Source organism: Hyperolius riggenbachi, chromosome 4 (assembly GCF_040937935.1).
Source record: "Hyperolius riggenbachi isolate aHypRig1 chromosome 4, aHypRig1.pri, whole genome shotgun sequence".
Taxonomy (NCBI): Eukaryota; Metazoa; Chordata; class Amphibia; order Anura; family Hyperoliidae; genus Hyperolius; species Hyperolius riggenbachi.
In genome coordinates, this window is record NC_090649.1 from 193,517,145 (window position 1) to 193,535,953 (window position 18,809).

The 18,809-nt window shown below is 39.8% G+C and overlaps 1 protein-coding gene across 2 annotated transcripts in view; it reads left to right on the top strand.

The window, feature by feature from the left end:
* Positions 1 to 11,059, top strand: part of LOC137571674 (probable cation-transporting ATPase 13A4) — a 131,479-nt gene extending 120,420 nt beyond the window's left edge. For both annotated transcript variants that reach the window (XM_068281171.1, XM_068281172.1), the window contains 4 exons: positions 172 to 329; positions 3,469 to 3,557; positions 5,182 to 5,262; positions 9,431 to 11,059. In XM_068281171.1, coding sequence (XP_068137272.1) covers positions 172 to 329; positions 3,469 to 3,557; positions 5,182 to 5,262; positions 9,431 to 9,640 — 538 coding nt within the window. In that variant the 3' untranslated portion in view covers positions 9,641 to 11,059. The remainder of the gene's footprint in view (positions 1 to 171; positions 330 to 3,468; positions 3,558 to 5,181; positions 5,263 to 9,430) is intronic.
* The last annotated feature ends 7,750 nt before the right edge of the window (positions 11,060 to 18,809 follow it).

An 18,809-nucleotide genomic window follows, 5' to 3' on the forward strand; every position in this document is an offset into this window, starting at 1 on the left:
TTGGAAAAGCACAACAATCACAATCTGGTCAGTGTGAAGCAGGACATCATTTTCTATGTGCTTTAATAATGTATTTATCATCTATTTATAACATTGTTTTGCTTTTAAGATTCAACAAATTGAAGATGATGAAGTGATTATTTATGTTTCTTCTTCTTTTTTTTTCCTTAGTGCCTGTTCAAATGGGAACACCAGCACCATGCAAGAATGGTCTGAATATCACGGCTATGAAAGTACAACTCTTTGGGCAATAACCACAATCAGCTGCATAATTGTCGCATTTGTGTTTTCCAAAGGAAAACCATTTAGAAAGCCAATATATACCAATTGTAAGTACAAGGGTCTTACGGCAGCTTCCAAATGCATTTCTGTAAAGCAGAATACATTTCTATAAGGTAGATTTTTAGGTGCACAACTGCATATAGACCTTCTTACTACAAGATAAAGAATTACAATCTGATATCATACCGGCATGAATTGCCTGCAGAGAACTAATAGATGTTGGAGGCATGGGCATCATATAGGAACTTTGTTTCATACAGGGTAAGGGCTCTTTTACACTTAATCAGTTGGTATGCGTTAGTGTGCGTCAGTACGCGTTAGTGTGCGTTGGTACGCGTTTTTTCCATAGCAGTGCATTGGGAAGAAGATTTAAGTTAAAATGCGTTAAGTGTGAAAGGTGCCATAGGAAATCATAGGCATTACTTTGAAAATCAGTTTTCTTTCCGTTTTAACTGAGAGCAACTGATTAAGTGTAAAAGGACCCTAAGAATGCAAAGCGTAATGCCTCATTCACACTTACCAGAATTTTGTGCATTATGGTGATTTCATGTCCGTTAATCATCTAATGTATTGCAATGGCATTGCACTCCAAAAAAATCATATGAAGACATACATCAAAATCACAGAGGCAAAACAAATCACAACACAATCATACATATGGAAAAATGCAGAAAATCACATGCACGGGTACGATTGAATAGCCCCTAAGTTATCTATCTATAAGTTGTCCCCACTCCCAAAAATATATAATTTTTAGAAATCCCATGGTTTTATTTTATGTTTTACAAAAATCTTGAAGAGTAGGAGGAAGGTGAGTTTTACAATTACCTTCTAGGTAGACACTGCTCTTGATCTGGGAGCAAAGTGGTGACCTCGGAGGATGAGAGTTGTAGTGGCAGGGGAAACTCACCCATATCGCCAGGTCCGGCTTAATCTATCAAATTTTAAGGGGCATGCAATGTCGCATGATACATAGAAATAAAGAAAAAGGCAGGCAAAGGAAGCAGAAAAGGGAGGAGATGAGGAGAAGAGCAGAGTTTAAAACCAGTCTTGAGAGTTCAGCATCACAGAAGGGGAGAAACTATTAAGGATAGAAATGCTGGTGGTGAGGAAGTCCCTGAGAACACTGACCACCATCAATGCAATAAACCTATCTGACTTCCCATTGGGCCCAGATAACATTTTGCTCCTTGACAAGAGGCTCTCATTCTCATCAGCACAGAGAGGTGAGGAATTTGAAGTGATCAGGGACCTCAATTTGGAGATAAAATATGGGCAGAACAATATTGATATTATGTTGAAGGGCTAGAATAATGAGGGGCAGAAGGAGAGGACAGAATGAGTGACTCTGCATGGAGCATTGAAGTACAAAGGGCTCTAAGGGACCTGGAAGGGCTTAAAGTAAACCTGTGGTGGGATTTTAAAGTAAAAAACAAACAATGCTACCTGATCCAGAGACTGGGCGGATCAGGAAGCCGCTATCTCTGCTGCTCTTGCGGTCTGTAATCAGGGCTGGATTTACCATAAGGCACTATAGGCATGTGCCTACAGGTGCTTGATGTTGGAAAGGCGGCTCACACCTCTCCCATAGTGCTTTCCTCCCTCCTTCTCTATGCAGAGTCCCGAGCAGAGCATACATGAGAGTTTACTCCCCCAGATCTCTCTCAGTATTCCACTGACGAGATCTCCCTTCAGTCAAGGTCACCACTAACTACTTAATACTGAGGGTACCTCTGGCTACTTAGTGCTAAGGGACAACTGTAGCTACCTATGACAGGCAAGGGAAGTAAAGGAGAAGTGACAGTTGGGCTAGACAGCACACTTGCAGTGCGGTTCAGCGGGAGTTTGTAGGTCCATGGATGGGGAAGTCTGGGGTGCCAGGACATCTTTGCCTATAGGATTCTGTGATGTAAATCCTGGGCTGTCTGTAATCCTTTTGTTTAGTTTTTGTGACCCCCTGGGATCACAATGCTGGAAGAACTGCTCTGTGTGTCTCACACACAGAGCAGTGTGCAGGGATGCAGGGGAGCAGGCAAGGGGAGTGGCCAGGGAGAGACAGAGCTGCTCAAAGGTAGCTGGGGAAGGCCTGCAAGAACACCCCCAGTGGTCATTTAAGTAGGCAATTTCCCTCGAAATTGGCAACAATTGCATGTTGCCAATTTCGGGGAGTGATCATGCGGCGGTGGGGGGGCAGAGAGTGGTGCAGGGGGAACACAGAGGCATGTCCTGCAGCAGGGGACATGCCTCTCTGATATATGTCTATTTCAATCACAATATTGATTGAAATTGGTTGAAAATGCAATATATACAGTTTCAATTGATTTTCATTAGATTTGAGGTTTATGCCAGATCTAATGTCTAATCTGGTTGAACTCGATGGATTTATGTCCTTTTTTCAACCCAACTAACTATGTAAGTATCTACTGAAACAAAACCTAACAGTGTATGGCTACCTTTAGCTCTACTGTGCATCTGGAAAGAGCAGGGCCGGTTCTAGGCTTTTTGCTGCCTGAGGCAAACTTGTGAGGATGCGCCCCCCAATTTGAAATGCTCACATAACACTCAACAATTTACTCACAATGTTCTCACTTGACATGCTGCAGCTCAAAACAATAGCACACTGGCTGGCTGTGAGTCTGTGACAAATAACCTGCTCACCCTCTTTCACTCCATTACTCCTAAGTCAGGACAGCAGGGCCACCTCCTCTCTTCTGCTGTGCAAGTCAAATGAAACACGGCTGCTCTCCTGCCACCCCTTCCTCACTCACTGTCAGACTCCTCACACAGCAACACAAGCTGCTTTTTCCAATAATGACATCTTCACCACGCTCTTCTCTCGCTTCTCCTCCTACTCTGATTGCATGCTGTTAGTGTAAGCACAATACAAACATGCTGCCCCTGTAATCTCTGCGTCTGATGCAAATGTTTCACTTTGGTTCATGAGAAAACTGGCCCTGGGGGAGAGGCTGACATTCACAAAGTGTTATGTTTGTACTGCATAATGCAAATTGCATAGAAGTAGTAATTATTTTGTCAGCAACAACTCAGACATGTTTCCTGCCATAACCTTCATGATGAAATGAAGAACTTGAAATCTTTGTTAGTTTGTGATAAGGTATATTGAAAAGAACAGCACTAACATTTTTTTTTTATTTATTACACTATATTATATTTTCTCATTCCTAGATATATTTTTCTGCCTCCTGCCTATACAGTTGGGCTTGTGTCTCTTTGTCCTATTTGCCGACATTGAACGCATTTACAATGCATTGCAAGTGAGTATTAATATCTGTAACATTATATTAACGATTCCATTAATTTGTTAAGGTGAACTGTTTTTTTATTCCCGTTAACGCATACAGTTGATAGCCACTTTATTTGGTACACCTGGCCAATTATTTGTTAATACAAATAGCTAATCAGCCAATCACATGGCAGCAAAACAAGGCATTTAGGTATCTACATGTGGTGAAGACAAGTTGCTGAAGTTCAAATTGAGCATCTGAATGGGGAAGAAACCAACTTTGAATGTGGCATGGTTGTTGGTGCCAGAAGGGCTGGTCTGAGTATTTTAGAAACTGATGATCTACTAGGGTTTTCATGTGCAACCATCTCTAGGGTTTATGGAGACTGGCTCAAACAAGAAAATATCCAATGGGATCCAGTTGTATGGATCAAAAGGCCTTGATGATTTCAGAGAAAATCATAAGTATGCAGTGGTTCCTCCAAACATCATAATAAAGCAACATTATACCCCAAACAACATAATTATGCAGAGTGCCAACAATACTAAATTAGGCCACGTATTTCTACAAACACATGTTTGGGTGTCCCCCAGACAATATTAAACAGTGTGCCTATGCCTAAAAATATAATTAGTGTGTCCCCTAAATCATAATTAGGCAAAGCCCCCCTAAATAAAAAAGAAAAAAAATCATAATGAACAGTGTGCCCCAAAATATATTTGGGCACTGTTCTCTATAATATAATTAGTCAATGTACCTCCAGAATATATAAAATTAGGCAGTGTAGAAAAATGCGTTTTCGCAGGTATGCCCATAAATGTTTGTGTATATGCTCATAATTAGTGCAAAATGTGTTTTCTCATGTTCATAGACTTCAATGCATTTGGTGAAAATTAGTTTTCTCATGTTCATATATTCTTGCAAATATTCTCATTTGTGCCAATAAGTGATATTTATGTGAAAATTACAATATTTATGTGTACTATATTGTCACATTATGCAATTAAACATGACCCCAGAATTCTTGTACATAATAATATACTTGGTTTCTCAGGATACATTTACAGCAGTTCGGGCCTGTTTCCACTACAGCAGATTGGATGCAGAATGGATGCAGAAAAACTGACTCCAATGAATGCCTATGGGCTTGTTTCCACTAAACTCAAATTTTCTGATGCAGATTTTCCCATAGGCATACATTGGAGTCAGTTTTTCTGCATCCATTCTGCATCCAATCTGCGTGTAGTGGAAATAGACCCTTAGTGTAAACTAGGTCTGTAATGAGTTGAGAGGAAATCTCTGCCCTTTCACTAAAAGGTAACTGTTGATAGCTTATTGCCTAGCGACTACAGGTTGCCTTTGTGTTGGATGTGTTCTCGATAAGGTTAGAAACCTGCACAGACAGATTCCAGACAGCAGCACTAAAGAACACCTGTAAGATGACAAAAGCAGAGTGACATAAAGTTTGATACCAATGACAATTCTATCAATTGAACGTAAAAGGGAACAGCAACAAGTGCCACAAATAATGGCCACACAACAAGTAGATAATGTTCTGAGACTGTATTAATAAAGATACAATATGACCAAAATATAATGCACTTGTAAAACATATTTCAAAATACTTCAAATATTGTATTTTATTCTATTACAGCTGGTATGTACTCCCACCATCTGGAGGGTTGCTATCTTCATATTGTTGCTCATCTTCTTTTTTGTATCCTACATTGTGGAGGTAAGATTGTGAATGAATTGAATTACATTTGTTTAATAATACCTGTAATTCCAACATTTGTATAGTTTTCTCCTGTTGAACTCAAAGTGATTAAGAGTCAGCCACTAAGGGCAAACTCAGTGTAGGCAGAAGTAGTGTTATGGAATCTTGCCCAAAAACCCCTTACTGAATTGGTACTGGCTTACTGAAATTGGAAGAGCCGAGATGTCTACCCAGGTCTCCAATGACAGAGGCAGTACCTTAACCATTACACTTTCCAGCCACTAAGAAATAATACATAGGTCTATGGTCCTCCCTTCCATACGTCAAGGCATGGGTGGGAGTGTCAGAAAAACCCAAGAACCCATCTGTAGTGCTTAATGGATATAAGTTGCAATCAAGCATGGACCTGTTTAATTGGTTGTCCGAATATTTGTGCACGCAAGAGAAGTCCCTGAAAAGTGTGGCAACATTTGTTGCTGTAAAGCTCTCCTCTCCCCAGTTGGAGGATTGACTCTTGTAACTCATTCTAAGTTGCCAGTTTTCCACCTGGTTCTACTTACCCGGGGCTTCATGGCAGCCGCTATGTCCCTCCCCGCAGCTCTGGTGTCTGGGGGTCCCCTCCATTGCAGACACCAACCTCGCCAAGTCGACATCTTCTGTGCCTGCGCGAGCATGTGGCCACGCCGCTTGTGATCGCACTCCCGTGGTCTGGAGCGTTCTGTGCAGGTGCAGTACTTTTTTTCCCTCGGATCTTCCCTTTAAGCTGCTTGCCAGGCATCTTCTAGATCCAGAAATTGCAATTCAGGGGCACAACCAAATTCATAATGTATGAGATCTACATTGAGGATGAACATTTAGTTTCCTGCTAAGATTTGGATATGGCTGAGGTCTACAAGACTGAAGTGAGTACAACTGCATTTGCTCTGTCATCTTGCAGAATTATTTTGTGACAGTGTCAAAGTGCTGTTCTAAGTTAGGAACTTCAGTAGGTTGCTTCTGTCATAAACAGTCATTTAAAATTAAAAATAACATTCCCTACCTGGACTCCACTTCAAGTCTTTAATATAACATTTTAGAAATATGGGGCCATATTCAATTCACTTTTTCACCTGAGTTTTCTCCTAGGAGATAATTTTTCATCTTCAATTTAAAATAGTTTTCCAGCATTTTTCAACTAAAAAAAAGTACCAAAAAGTAAGTGGAAAAGCACTATCCAAATTATTTTGAGTATTTTCTGCGCCTGCGCAGTACAGCCCGGAGGACATCCGATGACGTCAGCGTGCCGGCGTGGGATGCAGAAGTGCCGGGCCTTGGAGCGCAGAAGAGCCCGACCTGGCAGCCGGCCTGGCCAGGTCTGGTCGGCCACCGGAGACCACCGGGAGCCTGCGGAGCGGCGGCGAGGGCACCTGCTGCCTGCCACGGGCTGGAGGAAGCCCCAGGTAAGTGGAAATTGATTTTTATTTTTTAGCCACCCTCCCTGAACCTTCCCTTTAAAGGACATTTTATTGACAAGTTAAAAAATATCAACTTGGAGAAAACTAAGGAGAAAAGTGAATTGCATATGGACCATGGTGGGAAACAAACCACTTTTCTGAGTTTACTCAGGTGTTCCAAACTGATTGTTAATCAGAGTCAATGCATGCATAGAGAAATCTAAATCAAACAGACACTGACCATGTTCGTTAGATTCACAGATTAACAGTAGTTCATTCTTGGGACAGAGCCCATCTTATGAAGCTTATTTAACGTAATCAATTCATGTTTATTCATTCAAGGCAGGAATATGATTATTAGGGAGTTTTCTGTATGGATTTACATTTTCTTCTGCTTAGAGTAGCATAGCTGTGGTTTGATCCTAGTAGAAACCTTTAAAAAATGCTCAGAAATGTTCTTGGGTTGTAACATACCATAAGCTTTCAAGCAATTTTTGGCCTTGATTCTTATGGGTGTCCTGAATAGGCAAGCTGCTTAGTTTGCTATATTGCACTCTTTCAGTATTACTTGCATTTGAAAAAAAAATATTGGTCACAGCTTAATTAAGCTGCTGCTTCTCTTAATTGAATCTCCACCCCATTCAATGCATCCAGAATGAATGCTGTGTCATTAAAATGTGTTGAAATTTGTCCACACCTTCTAACCCATCACTTGTAATTCAGCACTTTCAACGAGATGTATTACGATACTTTCAATGGGAAGTAATTTAAGAATGTACTTATCACTCAGCATAATTGACAAAGCTAGTTTAAACCAAACCTAAACTGAAAATACACTGATGAGATAAACAATTATATCTATAATCCTACTTCCATTTCTAGACTTTCCTAGAATCCCACAGTTGTATTTGTGTTTAAATGATAAAAATGCAAGCTTGATGTTTTTATTGTCTCAGCTGAAGGATACAGTAATTTAATGTTTTATTGACCTTATTTATCTACAGTATTTCTTACTCCCAGAAATGTTTGTCTGTCATGCAAGAGTTTTATGGCTTGTAATTAGTAATCGGTGTGAGCTATGCTACTGTCCAACTCAAGTCCAACTGAAGAGAAAGTGTCATTTACATACCTTAATCATCCACCCTTACAGCGAGAAAAAAATAGTAATAAATACACAGCCTTATTCAATGTAGGATCAGGACTCTGCATACACTTGTTTATCTTATCATGTACCATGTCATATCAGGTACCCTTTAAAGTGTACCTAAGATAACTAAAAAGAAAAAAAAATACATACCTGGGGCTTTCTCCAGCCACTTTCAGGCTTATCAGCCGGGCTGATTCAGCCCTTTGCCATCCTCCTGGGCCATCTGGATCCCCCAGGTAATTCATCCAGTCCAGTCTGGGCCAGCTGGCACACGTGCTGTGCTCGCACCCCCTTCATGCTTCTGGGACGGGTGTGCGTAGCTGAGCCACGCATGTCCAGTTCCCCCCTATAGGATGAATTACTGGACCGCCTAGCAGAGGATCCAGGCAGCCCTAGGATGACGGCAAAGGACTGATGAGCCTAAAGAGGACTAGAGGATGCCCCAGGTATGTATGTTTTACTTTTTAAGTTATCTCAGGTTTCCTTTAATTTACCACTTAAAGAGGAACTGTCACGAACATCTTAAAACTTAAAACCCATACAAATAAGAAGTTCATTTTTTCCAGAGTAAATTGAGCCATAAATTACTTTTCTCCTATGTTGCTGTTACTGTAAGTATTAGAAACCTGAGATTACCAACAGATTTTGGGTTAGTCCATCTCTCCACAGGACATTCCTTGAAAAAGATTTATACAAAGATGCTGGCCAGCCTCCCTGCTCGCTACACACTTTTTTTGGCAGTTAAAGGGACTCCGAGCTCTGGCTAAAATAAAAATGTTCACTTACCAGGGGCTTTCTGCAGCCCAGTGCTGGTCGGAACGTCCCACGCCGGCCTCCTGGCTCTTCTCCCCACGGCTGTCCATATAGCGCATGCGTCGTGCTGTCACGCCGGCTGCCGTGATGACGCGAGGCGGCCGGCGTGCGACGTCATTGATGAGGTTTGCGGAAGAAGGAGCCCCGACACTCGGCCAGTGTCGCCCGGGGAGCCGCCAGACAGCCCTATATGGACAGCCGTGGGGAGAAGAGCCAGGAGGCCGGCGTGGGACGTCCCGACCAGCACTGGGCTGCAGAAAGACGCTGGTAAGTGAAAATTTTTATTTTAGCCAGAGCTCGGAGTCCTTTTAAACAGAGCAACTGCCATTCACTAACTGCTTTTAAAAATAAAGGAAAACCTGAGAACCCCCCATGGGAAGATGGGCTAGTCCAAAATCTGTTGGTAACGTCAGATTTCTACTACTTACTGTAATTGACAGCAACATAGGAGAAAAGTAATTTATGGCTCATTTTACTCTGGAAGAAACGTACTTCTTATTTGTATATGTTTACATGTATTTAAAATTTTAAGATTTTCACGACAGAGGACCTTTAATTTACGTTAACACACGTGACGCATCACACAAAAGGTGCAAATTCTGATTTATATAAGGCAAACTTGATTAATGCTTGAATAAAATTATTGATCACACTGTTAGCACATCCTCTACATTGTTTTACCAGAAAAGTAGTAAACATTTTCTTGCATATGCAGTATAATATGAAAGAAAGAAGTACTGCTTGTCATCCTAGCAAATAACTCTGATTTAATTTGTATATATTCTTTTTCTAGGAAGCTGTCATTGAAAATAGACAACTTTGGTTGTTTTTAAAAAGAATATTTAAATACAATTCCAAAAGCAAGTACAGAGTATTATACAGAGCTCTTCAAAAGGATTCCAGCTGGCCCCCTGAGAATATTACACAATATGCCAAACCAGAGGATGAAGAAAACAAGGATTCATTCTATTGTAATCCATGCTATGAGAATGATGAAAAGTAATTAGTGATAGCTGTGCATATGTGCATATGGTGTACTTGGAACATTGATGCAAACTCAAGCAGATTTGGTCAAAGACTGTTTTGCACAGACAACTAGCAGAAATGCTGCCACTTATTCATATTGCAGCTACCTTATATGTACGTACAAGTCTGTCACCCTGAGGCCTCTTGCACACTACAAGCAATTCAGATTTTTTTTTATACACTCCGATTTTTGATTCCGATTAAAAATGGCAGCAATCGGAATAAAAAAGCGGATCGTATAAAAAAAAATAAAAAATCAGAATTGCATGTAGTGTGCAAGAAACCTAACGCTGTTTCTCTTGAATTTCTCAGGACCACGATTTGCAAGTACTTATGTTTATATTAAATATAGGAGTGCCACAGAACAGAAAGAATTCCACTGGATCTTTATTTTTTAGTAGTAGAGTTTATTATTTGTAAAAAGTGGGATACGCATTCTGTTGTTTTTGCATGAATGTTACAAAAGGTGGACGTGAGAGGTTTTTCTTCTCAATCACACCCAATGCAATGTTAACTATCCGGATGGATACATACACACACACACACACACACACACACACACACACACACACACACACACACACACACACACACACACACACACACACACACACACACACACACACACACACACACACACACACACACACACACACACTAGTAGCTGTAACAGTATGCAGTAGAATATGAGCCACACACCAACACACCAGATCAGCAGTGTAACTGTGATTTTTCCAATGTTTTAAGTAAAGTCTGTGATACCTAATGCTGTGCTCCAGTGATTGGTACAGCAGAGTATCTTTGAATTTGCCTGTAACTATTAGCAACAAGGTGACAAGTGGAGAAAACCTTTTGATGTCCAGGAGATAAGAAATGGTCCCAGTTTTCAAGTATGTTTAGAAGAGGTTTGTGTTAACCAGTTTGATCATCCTTGGTTTAGCATGCCGTCAGTAGTTTATTAACAATCGTGTTTCAACCTTGTGAAACTATGATTCATGTATTAAAGTATTGCAAAAAGCTTACACTGTTATGATATTAGAAACCGGAAATATTTAATTTCATTTATTTGGTTTTGTGAGATTGTAGACTGTGTCCACATTTTATGAAACAGTTTGTTTTTGCTAAATCCATATTTGTGCATAGCTACCATGAGGCTAGTGCAGAATTCAAGATATGAAGATCATATTTTGTCATTCCTAGGTCAATCACAGGACAGGTCCCAGTGGGGAATAAGTGCTCAGGCTTATTTATCACTTTAGCTAACATGTGATCTGCTATAATGTATGCTATAAGCCTAGCCTACTTATATGTAATTATAATCGTAATGTGCTCATTTCATTTATGCACAATTTTCCATAAAATGTCACAATAAACATAACATGTAATTATGATGTAAGCAATCAATTCATACATTTTGCATGTTACACAAAACTACATACACAGCAGTCATAAATTATTTTTGCTTACCAGAATTAAGGCCTGGAACCCACTACAAATCACTATCGCTAATCGCAATTTCTAGCGATTTGTATGAGCGTTTTGTAAGCGATTTCATGAGCGTTTTCTGGAGATTTTGGTAGCGAATTTAAAAAGTGTAAGTTTTTTGCCAGCGATTGTGTAGTGATTAGCGATTAGCGTTTTTAACTCTGATTGGTCCTTTCAATTCATTTTAATTTTTTACAGTGTGCAGTCATTTCAAAACACTAGCAAAATCGCTCTGTGCAGGTTTTGATGAGCGATTATGCCAGTGTTTATAAACTTTACATTACAGAAATGCTAACGCTAACCACTAATGCTAAACGCAAAAAATGCTGCATGTCCTGCATTTTGCGATTTGGTTATCCCCATCCATTTACATTAGCTGAGCATTTAGGGAAATCGCTAGCAGTTTGAATCGCTCCCTAAACGCTCAGAAAATTGCTCTAGTGGGTTTGTGCCCTCACTTTGAAGTCAAGTCAATACCAATAGCGGTTTATAGCAAAGCCCCAGTACATGCTGTTAGCTAAAGTCACCACAATGTGTATGTATGCTTGGGGGAATAGTGGGAAAAAAGAAAAAACAACAATTTCAAAAAGTATTTGTTGAGAAAATCGATTTTATAAAATTCAAAGCAAATTGTTTTTATTTTTTTTAAACTGGCATTTTGTTGTAGTACACTTCAATGTATGCTAGTTCAGAGTTCTTTATTCACATTTTAAGAAAAAGGACAACGTGGACCCCCCCCCCCCACCCCTTTTTCCAAGTCTCTTTAACCCCTTGTCCCCCATGTAGGCTGCTATAGCCAGAATTCAAAGCCCAGACTATGTAGGGCTCTGCATCCTGAGCTATACCAGCCTCATTGAGGTTAATTCACAAACCTTTTTTTCTTGAATTATCTCATGCTCAACTGACTTAACTCATGGTTTATCTCCCCCTATCTGTTTATCTTATGAAGTACAGTGGGATGCGAAAGTTTGGTCAACCTTGTTAATCATCATGATTTTCCTGTATAAATCGTTGGTTGTTACGATAAAAAATGTCAGTTAAATATATCATATAGGAGTAATCAACTCATTGGGGTTTCAATACCACATCTATGCAGACGATACACAACTGTACCTCTCTGCCCCAGACCTTAACTCCCTCCTCAAACGTGTTCCTGACTGCTTGTCTGCTATATCCTCCTTCATGAAAAACAGAACTAATAATTTTTCCACCGTCTCTGTCCACCTCCCTGCCTGAAGTAAGAATAAATGTTAATAACACTCCCATAACTTCAGTTCCCAAAGCTTCGTGCTTGGGGGTAATATTCGACTCATCTCTCTCTTTTATTCCTCATGTTCACTCCATAACCAGCTCCTGCCATCTCCAACTCAAAAACATATCTCGCATCCGTCCTTTTCTCACTCAAGACACAACAAAAATGTGAATACATGGTCTTATAATTTCTCATCTGGACTACTGCAACATACTACTTTGTGGACTACCTTCTAACAGACTGGCCCCGCTCCAGTCGGTACTGAACTCAGCTGCTCGTCTCATTCATCTTTCTTTTTGATCTTCCTCTACCGACCCTCTTTGTCAAACTCTTCACTGGCTGCTAATTAACCAGAGGATTCAGTTCAAACTCCTAAACCTAACCTACAAAGCTCTCCACAATCTCTCTCCCTGGTACATTTCCTCACTAATTTTCAGATACAAACCCAATTGCAGATCGGCACATGATCTTCTGTTGTCCTCTTCTAGAATCAACTCCTCACATTCACGTTTACAAGACTTTGCACGCGCTTCACCCCTCCTCTGGAATGCCCTCCCACAACACATCCGTCACTCGCCAACCTTTGCTACCTTTAAACGCTCTCTAAAAACACACTTGTTCCGACAAGCGTATGCGCTACCTTAGGCCACTTCCCTTTGTCCTAAGACCAAATTGCACTCCTACTAGGTATCCTAAAACACACAGCCTCTATATATTTGTTGCATACTATCCCTCCTCCTGTTTCCCCTCCATTCCCTTTAGATTGTAAGCTCGCAAGGGCAGGGCTCTCTCCCCCTTTTGTGTCTTGGTAACCAATATACATTTTATTCGTCATGTTTGTATCATTCTTTGTATTTTGTCACTAATTATGTATCTTGTATTTTGTGTGCACCATTGTCTGTATTATTATTATGTACCCCATGTTTGTTTCTTACTTTGTACAACGCCACAGAATATGTTGGCACTTTATAAATCAATAATATTAATAATATAGGCGACACACACAGTGAAATGAAGTTTAATGAATTTACAGAAAGTGCACAATAAATTGTTTAAATAAAATTAGGCAGGTGCATAAATGTGGGCACTGTTGTCATTTTATTGATTCCAAAACCTTTAGAACTAATAATTGGAACTCAAATTGGCTTCGTAAGCTCAGTAACCACTGACCTACAGTGGAATACGAAAGTTTGGGCAACCTTGTTAATCGTCATGATTTTCCTGTATAAATCGTTGGTTGTTACGATAAAAAATGTGAGTTAAATATATCATATAGGAGACACACACAGTGATATTTGAGAAGTGAAATGAAGTTTATTGGATTTGCAGCAAGTGCACAATAATTGTTTAAATAAAATTAGGCAGGTGCATAAATGTGGGCACTGTTGTCATTTTATTGATACCAAAACCTTTAGAACTAATTATTGGAACTCAAATTGGCTTGGTAAGCTCAGTGACCCCTGACCTACACACAGGTGAATCCAGTTATGAGAAAGAGTATTTAAGGGGGTCAATTGAAAGTTTCCCTCCACTTTTAATTTTCTCTGAAGAGTAGCTACATGGGGGTCTCAAAACAATTTTCAAATGACCTGAAGACAAAGATTGTTCACCATCATGGTTTAGGTGAAGGATACAGAAAACTGTATCAGAGATTTCACCTGTCTGTTTCCACAGTTAGGAACATATTGAGGAGATTGAAAACCACAGGCTCAGTTCCAGTTAAGGCTCGAAGTGGCAGACCAAGAAAAATCTCGGATAGACAGAAGCAACGACTGGTGAGAACAGTCAGAGTCAATCCACAGACCAGCACTAAAGACCTACAACATAATTTTGCTGCAGATGGAGTCACTGTGCATCGTTCAACCATTTGGCGCACGTTACACAAGGAGATGCTGTATGCGAGAGTGATGCAGAGAAAGCCTTTTCTCCACCCACAGCACAAACAGAGCCACTTGAGGTATGCTAAAGCACATTTGGACAAGCCAGCTTTATTTTGGAATAAGTAGTGATGAGCGTAATGACCAAATTGTAATTCACAAATTTACGATTATGGCCGTAATCAAAATTTCGTGAATTTCACAAAATTATGCAAAATTGTGTTTATGGGTAATGTCGTAATTACAAACTTTTTCGTAATTACGATCGTTTACGTAACACAAACAAATCAAAATGTCATGCTTAACACACAAATTCAACCTTTCTCAAAATTGTGTTCCAGTCCAGAGGCTCCTGATACATTTAAAATGACAGCACTTGCAGGTACCTTTGCATTATCAGATATTGCAAGGCCCAAAACCAAGTGTCTCAGCATGCATGACCACGAAGTGCATCTTGGCAAAGAGCACCTGTCTTAAGCTACGTACACACATGCGACAACGATCGTTCGTTGTCAACGACGAACGAACTTTTAATTGATGAAAGAACGACCTAAGTAAAGTTAGTTTTAAAATGTGTGTAACGATCAGATTGTTAGAACGAACGTTACATCACGTAAAAGTAACTATTGCGCCTGCGCATAAAAATGAAAAGTTCCATGGAGAAATAGTGAAACGCGCATGTCAAGCCTAGTACGAACGATCGTTTCCAACGATGTACTACTTTTGCAAACGATCGTCGTTGGGAAAAATCCGTCAAGCTAGATCATTCGTTTTGAACGATCTAGCTCGTCCGTCGTTAGACTTCATGGTCGTTGGCTGCCTTTTTTCAAACGATCGTCGTTTGAAAGGATCGGGGAACGATCGTTTCAAAGACTATAGTCGCATGTGTGTACGCACCTTTAGAAGTGGCTGCAGGTAGAGCCTCCTGATACATTTAAAGCAACAGCACGTGCAGGGACCTTTGCATTATCAGATATTGCAAGGCCCAAAACCAAGTATCTCAGCATACATGACCATTAACTGCATCTTGGCAAAGAGCACCTGTCTTAGAAGTGGCTGCAGGTAGAGCCTCCTGATACATTTAAAGTGACAGCAAGTGCAGGGACCTTTGTATTATCAGATATTGCAAGGCCCAAAACCAAGTGTCTCAACATGACTGCTAAGTGCACCTTGGCAAAGAGCACCTGTCTTAGAAGTAGCTGCAGATAGAGCCTTGTGATACATTTAAAGTGACAGCATGTGCAGGGGCCTTTGCATTATCAGTAATTGCAATCAATGAGTGACTTTCCTGAGTTTAGTCATTACCTGAATGTGCATAATTACTATTAGAAACAAAATTATTTTTGTAACTAAAACAACTTTGTTTCTATAGAAAACATGTAGGTAGAAAAAAACAAAGTCTTGTAAAAGTAATACCTTTTAATGGCTAACTGATAAAGTTAAATAATGCAAGCTTTCTGGGATCTAGTCCCCTTCTTCAGGCATATTTCTAGATGTTAGCTGTAGTAAAACACTGATGCAGGGAAGCTGCATGAAGATGGCAGTTGTACTGGTTGCTGTTTAGCAGTTAGATGTCAGGTGATCAGCAGGCTGGAGCCAGTGAGCTTATGCAAGCAAACATGAAATCTAGCAGGTTTCTGAAGATAGTGAAGCCAAGTCAATCATGTTACATAAGGAGTCATGAATCCCATTCCACAATTTAAACCTTCTGTTAATGTCTTGAACATTTTCATAAATTTGTACTCAGAAATCTTTCTTGCTTGTTCATTTTTGAAGTTACCCTTAAGAATAAATACTTTTAGATCTTGCATGCTGTGTCCTGGTTCGCAGAAGTGTTGGCCCACTGGTGTGTCCATTTTACCCTCATTAATTTTAAAGCGGTGATGGTTCATTCTTGTGCGCAGTTTTTGTCCTGTTTCTCCTATATAGATACCTCTTTAGGGGCATTTCATGCAGCGTATCATGTATACAACATTGGATGATTCACAGGAAAATTGGTCTGATATTTGATGATATTTCTGTGAGTTTGGTATTTGTATTTGGCTTGTGCACAAGATATACGGGCAGGTCTCACACCTTGCGTTATTACAGGGTAATGTGCCTGGAGTTTCTGGTGTAGATAATGCACTTCTGATAATCATTTGTCTCAAATTGGGAGGTTGTCTGAAAGCAAGCATTGGTAAATCAGGAAAAACTTCTTTCAGGCGTTTGTCTTTATGAAGTATCGGTTGCAGGGCTTTCGATATCTTCCTCAGTGTCTTTAATCTTGGGTTGTAGGTGACCACTATTGGGACTCTGTTGTTTTCAGTCTTTGGGGTGTATTTCAATAGTTCCTTTTGAAAAACATACTTACATTAATACCAGATAATCCGAAAATAGGCACCTTCTATATCTTACCAAAAATACACAAAGAAGGAAACCCAGGTCGACCTATCATCTCTGGTTTGGGGACACTAACAGAAAAGATATCTGGCTGGGTAGAAAACATCCTTAAACCCATGGTAAGGAATACAGCCAGCTACATCCAGGACACCACTGACCTTCTTAACAAATTGACTGCCATGGGTCCAATCCCAGAGGGTGCTATCCTGGCTACAATGGATGTTGAATCCCTTTATACCAACATTCCACACGAGGACGGTATTTCAGCTTGCCAACATTTCCTTCAGTTGAATGATCTACCAACAGAGCCCACACTACAACTTATCAAATATATACTAACTCATAACTATTTTTCATTTGGGAATGATGTATATCTACAGACAATGGGCAGTGCTATGGGAAGTAGAATGTCACCCCAGTATGCAAATTTATTTATGGCCAGATTGGAGGAAAACTTCCTTTCAACGTGTGAAATTAAACCATGGGCTTACTTCAGATTTATAGACGATATCCTATTAATTTGGACAGCATCACAGGAAGAATTAATCAAATTCCACAAAAACTTCTCAGAATACCACAAGAACATCAAGTTAACGCTCAACTTTTCATCCTCCCATGTCAGTTTCCTGGATACTACAATTTATACACAAGATAGATTTTTAGAAACATCCATCTACCGTAAACCAACTGACCGGCATATTTACCTCAAGTGGAATAGTTTCCACCCGGAACACACCAAAAAAATCTATTGTTTACAGCCAGGCTCTGAGGTATAACCGAATATGTTCTGTTTCAGAGGACAGAGACAGACAACTTATGTCACTACGTAATATATTCATAGATCAGGGATATCATCCACGAATCGTTGATGATCAAATACACAGAGCAACTTTAAAATCTAGAGAGGAACTATTGAAATACACCCCAAAGACTGAAAACAACAGAGTCCCAATAGTGGTCACCTACAACCCAAGATTAAAGACACTGAGGAAGATATCGAAAGCCCTGCAACCGATACTTCATAAAGACAAACGCCTGCAAGAAGTTTTTCCTGATTTACCAATGCTTGCTTTCAGACAACCTCCCAATTTGAGACAAATGATTATCAGAAGTGCATTATCTACACCAGAAACTCCAGGCACATTACCCTGTAATAACGCAAGGTGTGAGACCTGCCCTTATATCTTGTGCACAAGCCAAATACAAATACCAAACTCACAGAAATATCATCAAATATCAGACCAATTTTCCTGTGAATCATCCAATGTTGTATACATGATACGCTGCATGAAATGCCCCTCAAGAGGTATCTATATAGGAGAAACAGGACAAAAACTGCGCACAAGAATGAACCATCACCGCTTTAAAATTAATGAGGGTAAAATGGACACACCAGTGGGCCAACACTTCTGCGAACCAGGACACAGCATGCAAGATCTAAAAGTATTTATTCTTAAGGGTAACTTCAAAAATGAACAAGCAAGAAAGATTTCTGAGTACAAATTTATGAAAATGTTCAAGACATTAACAGAAGGTTTAAATTGTGGAATGGGATTCATGACTCCTTATGTAACATGATTGACTTGGCTTCACTATCTTCAGAAACCTGCTAGATTTCATGTTTGCTTGCATAAGCTCACTGGCTCCAGCCTGCTGATCACCTGACATCTAACTGCTAAACAGCAACCAGTACAACTGCCATCTTCATGCAGCTTCCCTGCATCAGTGTTTTACTACAGCTAACATCTAGAAATATGCCTGAAGAAGGGGACTAGATCCCAGAAAGCTTGCATTATTTAACTTTATCAGTTAGCCATTAAAAGGTATTACTTTTACAAGACTTTGTTTTTTTCTACCTACATATATTGTTTGGCTAACACGGTACAGAAACATTTTTACTACTATCATATAGAAAACATGAAATTACTAAATTTCGCGTTAAACACGAATTTGTGACGAAATGCGAAATTACGAAACCTAAATTTCGCTTACGGAATTCAAAAATTACGGTTTGTATGGCAATTACGAAATTACGAATTTGTGTCGTAGCGGCAAAATTCGTATCCGTAATTAAGGAAATGCGAAATTACGAACATTTCGGCTCAACACTAGGAATAAGGTGCTGTGCACTGATGAAACTAAAAGTTATT